This window comes from Octodon degus, unplaced genomic scaffold (assembly GCF_000260255.1).
Source record: "Octodon degus isolate 3935 unplaced genomic scaffold, OctDeg1.0 scaffold00002, whole genome shotgun sequence".
NCBI classification, from domain to species: Eukaryota; Metazoa; Chordata; class Mammalia; order Rodentia; family Octodontidae; genus Octodon; species Octodon degus.
Window position 1 is genome coordinate 12,537,576 of NW_004524578.1, and position 6,909 is coordinate 12,544,484.

The 6,909-nt window shown below is 52.2% G+C and overlaps 1 protein-coding gene across 1 annotated transcript in view; it reads left to right on the top strand.

Annotated features, from left to right (window-relative positions):
- Window position 1: 1 nt before the first annotated feature.
- Window positions 2-6,909, top strand: part of Fam174b (family with sequence similarity 174 member B) — a gene marked incomplete at its 5' end in the record, with an annotated part of 29,457 nt that continues 22,549 nt past the window's right edge. Inside the window, one exon of the mRNA XM_023712276.1 lies at window positions 2-195. Within this exon, the coding sequence (XP_023568044.1) occupies window positions 2-195 (194 nt within the window). The remainder of the gene's footprint in view (window positions 196-6,909) is intronic.

Consider the following 6,909-nt stretch of genomic DNA (forward strand, 5'->3'; position numbering starts at 1 on the left):
GCCCGGCCCGGGGCTCGCCAACGCCACCTGGTCCGGGTCTGGGCCGGTGGGCGGCCGGTCCAACAGCAGCAGCGACGCCTTGGTGACTCGCCTGTCCACGCTGCTCCGCGACCTGCCCACGCTGAAGGCAGCCGTGATCGTGGCGTGCGTCTTCAGCGCGCTGCTCGTCGCCTGCCTGCTGCTCCGCGTCTTCAGGTGGGTCCTGCGCCTGCGCCGCCCGGTGCCACAGGTGACGGGGCTTGGTAGGCGGCTTGGGGCGCCCCTGCCACCCTACCACCTGCCCCCTGCTCCTTGCTTGGGAGGGTTGGGCTCAGGAGGGCAGCAGCATTTTTGTTGCTGCACAAATGTGGAATTCTTTCCCGTTCTAAGGCTGTACGGGTATCGTAAATACTCGTTTCCGTTTAATTCTTTGCTAATGCTTAACACTAAGCAGTGCTGCGAATTTTCACTGCTTTCCATGGGGTTTATTTTATGTCCATTGCATAGAGGAGGAAAATATTTCCAGGAGATGCGCTAGCTTAGTCAAGTGAACTCAGGGGTGGAGGCGGGATTTGAACCGAGGTTTGCAGCTTGAATCTTGCTGTCCTTTCGGCCCTCTTCATCTGCAGCTCCTTCACGCCCCATCTGCTTTTTCCTGTTTTCTTTTTTTGCTGCTTTTTTTTTTTTTCCTTTCTCTTTCTCAAGTGGGGGAGGCCCTCAGGACTGATGTGGGAGGTCTGCTTTAGGCCTGGAGTTGGTGTTGGCCTTCAAGATGCCTGGTTACTTCTGGTGGCCTTAGCGACCATCCACTACAGGGGGTTCTTGTGGCTCTTAGGCCACAACTAAGCTGTCCTGATGAGCATTCCCAGGGCCACCAGCTGCTCAGAGAGAGTTTTGCGGGGTGACTAAGGAAGGTCAAGGAGAAAGTGGCCAGGACTTTAGGAAGGTCCCTGGCGTGGCGGGGTGGATGGTCCCCAGGGGAGGTGAGCTGGGATTTCCTGCGAATGCCTGGGAATCCTGTTTGTGTAGGAAGCAGACTGCACATGTCCTGCTCCTCAGCGGCGGGCCTGGAGCTCTGGGGTATGTGTCAGTCACTCTGCTGTCGCCTCTGCTTGTAGGCACTCTTACTGTGCTTGGTTTGATGGCCCTTCTGAATGTAGCATTTTCTAGGGCAGGATCAAAACCCAGGCCTTGGAACGCAGGTTTGGGAGCTGTCCACTGGGATTACTCTTGGTTCTGTGGGCCCTGGATCTGAGAGAACGGGGCAGGGTCCACCTCCCGCGTGATCCTATCCTCCCCTGACAATGGCTTGCCCGGCTCAGGCTGTGTTATTCTTGCTGTGTGATCTCCTTGATGCCCTCCTGGCTCACCCCTCCTTGCTCTTCCACTTACAAACTTAAGTGGCTCCTAGGAGCCACTGCCTAGGCATGCGGCTCCCTAAGGGTGACACGCAGGGTCTTTCCGAGCCATCCCTGGCCACCTCGCGGCCCTATGCTCCTCGCCTTGTGCTCCGTGGCACTGACCTGTGCTTTCCCACCTCTGACCCGGTTACTATGCATCTTCCAAGCCTGACGCAGCCGCGCCCGCCTGGCTCTAGCCCTTTCCTTCCTGTGTTGTTTTCCTGGATGCGCGCTGTTGCTTTCTTTTCTGGCTCCCCAGTGCTGCCCTCGTGCATCTACCCTTCAGCACAACCTTTGTTTTGCCACAGTGGGTCTGAGTTTGGGGCCCAGCTCCTGCACTCAGCACACAGCCCGGAAGGACGGAACACCCAGATTGTCCTGGGCCTGATGGGGACCTGGTGTTCTGCAAGGGTCCCGCTGTCACATCCTGACTTCCTGACTGTGTGCTACCGGCAAGCTCATGCCTACAGCAGCTCTGAGTCTGGAGGGTTGAAACATTTAGCTCAAAATAGGCCGTGCCCACAAGGCTGTGTACTTTTAAAAGAAGGTATTTGAAATATTTTGCCAGTCTGCTCTTTATTACCCAGGAGTGGGAGAGAAAGAAGGCTGTGCAAGGCCAGATGTGAGGGCACGCAGCCTTGCGTTCAAGCCCGAGGGGAGTGTCCTTGTAGCCAGGGTGCGGGGCATGGGAGGGAGGGTGCCTCTTCAGTGCAGAAGCTGCTTGTGGGCACCATCTGCCTCCTCTCCCCGGAAGGTGTTCTTGTTGGGATGAGTCCCCAGGTAGACATCTGCCACCCTGGCTTCAGATTTAGACAAGAATGTGTAGCACTTGATAGAGAGCTGGGGTGGGCCTCTTGGCCTCCAGCTCCATGTTGTACCCCAGACAGGGGACCAGCCTCACCAGCTTCTAGGGTACTCGATGAGTCTGATGGCCAAGGCAGGCCCTGTACCTGGTCTGCTCTTTGGTGGACAGGATTGTGGCTGCTCTCCTTTCTCATGTTCCTTTGGGGCGTGGTTGGTCCTGGACTGACCTGAAGCTCCTTAGCCTGCAGGCCATGAGTTCTGGCCTTCATGTCACCCAAGCCCCCTGAGACTGTCTTACCTCCAACCAAACCACCCCCACCTGCTGAAGCTCCACCTGCTGAAGCTCCACCTGCTGAAGCTCCACCTGTAGCAGCTTCCACCCAGGGTGCATTCCTGCCTGTTTCTCCGGATCCTGTGGTCTCCTGTAGACTGAGGCTCCTACATCTGTCCTTCTCCCCTTCCACCCTAGCCTCCCTCTTCTGCAGGGATTCTGGTCTTGTCTCCTCTGCCTTCTCGTGTCCCCTATACAAACTCCTCAGCATGCAGGAAAGGCTGTCTTTTGATGAGCAGGGCCTTACCTCCATGTGCAGCTCCTGCGTTGGCTCCACCTAGTGCCCCACCCCACCCCCACCCCACTGCTCCAGTGCCGCTAGACTCCCAGGGATGCTCCAGAGTCACCGTGAGCCCTGGCATCTGAGCCCACTCTGACTCTTGCCTGGACTCCCCTCCACACAGCTGGCTCATCGCTGTGTGCCCTCCTGGGTTTCCTGGTCTGAGGAGCCTCCCCAGCTCGGACCCTCCAAGCTCCCATGAACCCTCAAGTTTTAAACTTCCTGCTGGGTGTCCTCAGTGGCTCTGAGTGTCCTCTGGCCCTGCCAGGCTGCGGGCTCCTGAGAGCAGGGCTGAGCCTTACCCTTCCATGTCTCTATAACATCTCGCGTGGTTCCAGGCTCAGGTTGGCATTTAATAAAGATAATTTTAGTGGAAGAACACTGAACTGCTGAGCATTTCGGATTGCTGATGTCTTAAACATGTCCTGTGTGACTAGGTACGTGGCTGACGGGGGGCCACCCGGGAGGTGGGAATTCTGTTATTGCCCATTTATCCTCTTTCCAGTGTAGATAAAGGGGAAGAGTGGAGGGTGGTTGCTTATTAGGCTGTGGTTCAGCCAATTTGCGCTGGTATTTTCCTGGAAAATACATCTTGGCAGACGACAGAAAAGAAAATGTGAATCTGCGGAAACTGATGAAGTTTTCTATGTATCATAACGAGGGAAAAGTATATGCCCCTTTAGTTGGAGGGTTCTGTATGCATGTTTTTTTTTTCACTGCAGTATGCGTTTTTAGCTTCACGTGTTAATGATTAAGCGAGGAAGCAAGATTTGTGGAGATATTCTGCAAATATCTAGTTCTGCTCTACAGGGAAGAGGTTTAAATAACCCATGCCCACCGGCTGGCCCTGATTAAGTAATGATGGTGACCCTTGACAGTCGTCGAAAGTGGTGACCCTGATGTGATGCCGACTGTGCACCTGAGCGTGCAACACGTCACAGAAAAGCGTGGCAAGTGTGAGCTGATGCCAAGAGATAGGTGATAAATAGGCGCCTTTGTGAATGTGCAGAGGTATCTGTTAGCGTGTAAGCGTGTGTGGCGATGCAGGCAATTCCTCCTTGTGATGCAGTTGTCTGTCACAATATGTTCATGCATGGTCTGATTTCCCGCACAGGTGGGTGACACGCGTTTGCTTCCGTCCCTGTGTGTGCACTTGGTTCTTCACTGCATCCTGGGCTGCGTCTCAGGCCAGCGCTTATCTGGTTGTACACCTGGGAGTGGGACTTCTGGTCCCAGGGTGCTTGTACTTGACTGTCCTGGAGGCACCAGGTTAAGCCCTCCCTGTAGGGCCTGTGGGTCTCAGACCCTTGTGTCCTACCCACTGCTTGGTTCAAGCTGACTTTCTGATGCCTTCCCATTACAGGGCTGTGACTTGGTGCCACAGTGCTTTGCATTTCTTTACTTTATGCTGAGCTTGAGCTCCAGTCTCTTCCTGTCCTTCTTAATAGTCTGATTTCCCTGTGTACAGAATCATTTCCACCTCTTCCTGTATATTACCACGAAGAACAAGGTTAGACAAGAGACTGGAGGGAGGGCAGCAGTGTGGAGACAGTGTACCTTCCAGAGGGGCGAGTGTGCTCTGCCTGCTGGTGTCTGGGGCAGCTACGCCTGCTGCTGACTTGAGCCTTTGGGAGCGTGGCAAGGCAATCAGCGGAGAGGGTGGCTCTGGTGGAACTGGGATTTCTCTTGACTTTATCCTATATTTTTGGCACTGAGGGTTGAATCCAGGGCATTCACTGAGTCATATCCCCAGTCCTTTTACTTGCTGAGTCCTTAAACTGTCCAGGCTGTGGTGGAACTTTCCATTCTTCCACCATAGTCTCCTGAACTGCAGGGATCACAGATCACCGGGATGTGATTTTTTTTTTTTTTTCTATTGCAAAACATCTGGAGGGGTCACAAATTCAGGGGTGGGACAGGTAGGTGGTGACTGCTGGCATCAGGACATTCCCCACCCCCACCCCCCTTAGAGTACTTCACCCTGAAGTCTGGGGTGTGTGTGTGTGTGTGTGTGTGTGTGCTCTGACTTTAGCTTCTCCTGTGGGGTGGACAGGGGAAAAGTCAGGGAAGTTGTCACCCTGCAGTCATGACTTTCCTAGTCTCAGCAGAGACCCCCCAGCTCTCCAGTGCAGGCTGTTTTTTTCCCATCTCTGTGGGCTGCTTTCTTGGCTCCTTTTCATTTCAAAATCTCTGTAAAATCCTCTTATCTCAAAGGAAAGTTCAGTTTGATGTTTCTCCAGGGATTGGGAGGATGAATTCTAGGTGACCTCGCGGTGTCCTCTATTGGTGACAGAAGTGTACACCGATGGGCCTTGGGAACACTGGCGTCACAGAAGTGCAAGCTGCTAAGCCAGGTCTTTGCAAAGGAACCAAAGGTTTCCTGCTCATTTTGGCTTCTCTCCACTTTCTGTTGTGTGTACATTTCCCTTTGCCATAATAAGGGAAGTTGTTTAAAGAAAATATAAAAACTCAATCTTTTTAGCATTTCGGAAGGTTGCCATTGAATGTTTCTAGTCATTATTGCTCATTTGTATGTCATAATTTCAATAAACCAAAGCTTGGATGGAGCTGTGGTAGGAGATTCCGCCCCTTTCATGATGTTGAGAGACCACACGGAACTTGGTTAGTATTGGGAGGTGATTTCTGATTGGGGATCAAGGCTCCAGGTTGAAGAAGAAAACCATAGAGGTGGGATATATTCAACTTATTGCATGTTTAATTTTATATCAAATGGTGAAGAGTGTTAAATAAATATGATGCTGACAATCGGGATTCTTTAAAAAAAAGAGTAGACATGCCCCTGATTTAATTTTGTAACATCATGGTGTGTGGAAGGGTTCTTACCTGGGCAGGCTTTCACTCTGGGGTCATTTGGTTGTGGGCAGAGACCTTTGTGGCTGTCAGGACTGTGGGGGGGGGGGATAGAGGAGGAGGAGACTGCTGTTGACATCTCATGGGTAGGGGCAGGGATGCTGCTCAGCATCCTGCAGTGAACATAAATGCCTCTCAAGAAAGAATCATCCAGTGCTAAACACACACAGTTTTAGTTGCCTTGTTTGTTTTTGGTCTTTTTTGATTTTACCGTATTTTTTTTGTTGAACTGTTTTTTAGGGGAGGTTTATGTTTTGTTTTTGGTGCCAAGGACTGAACCCAGGGCTTCCAGCTTGCTAGGCAAGCATTCTACCCCTGAGCCAAATCCCCAGCCCCCACACACAATTTTAGGAATGAGAAACTTGGAATCCTGGTAGTGGGGCCAGCTGGGTGATGGAGGGGAGTGGTTTCCTGGACTGTTCTGGGCACCTGTTTCCCATCATTAATTAGAGTACAGCTTCCAAGGGCTGTTGGGTATTCAGAAGAAGGTCATGCCAACCAAGCCCCTACTTCCCTTTGAGCAGCTGAGTGTTCTACCGCATTTAAAGATATGATTCTTAGGACACATGCCATTGATAGCCGACCTCTTGGTCTTGCTTTTGTTCCGAAATGAGGCTGCAGCCATGTGGCCACAGTAATCAGATGGGTGTACCTGCTCTGGCCCCTTTCAGATGATGTGGGTGATCTTCAGCTCCCCATGAAGGCGACTGCCTTCATTAACAGGCACGAGCTCTTGGCATCTGCCGCAAATTCCGTCTATCAAATTGAAAAGGGAGGCAAATCCTTCTTCAATCTAACCCCAAGGCCTCTGGCTTGTATGGCTTTTCTGAAGAGTCGTGTGCCCCGTGTCCTTTGTGTGTGTGTCTCTCTCTTGGGACGCTAGGCACATCTAAGGTGAATTGGGGTGACAGTGGGACCAGGGAGGGCTCTGGTGTCCCGTCTGTGGAGGGTCCTGCAGGGAGATCATCAGGGGAGGGCCCCTCCTGGTCTGAGTAGAGAAGGTGGCCTGGGGTGTGTTGGGTGCTTGGGTTTACCAGCTGTGGGTTTGGGTCTGGCCATTTGCAAGGGCAGGTCATGGGAGCATGCATTTAAAGTCATAGTATTATTATTTTTTAAAAAATTTCTCCTTAATCTCAGGGCAATCTGCCGGGAGCCTAGACTTACAGTTATATTCCTGGGGGCACATGGAGGAGGAAACCTATTTTTTTTTCAGAACCAGGCATTGAACTCAGACCCTTGTGCTT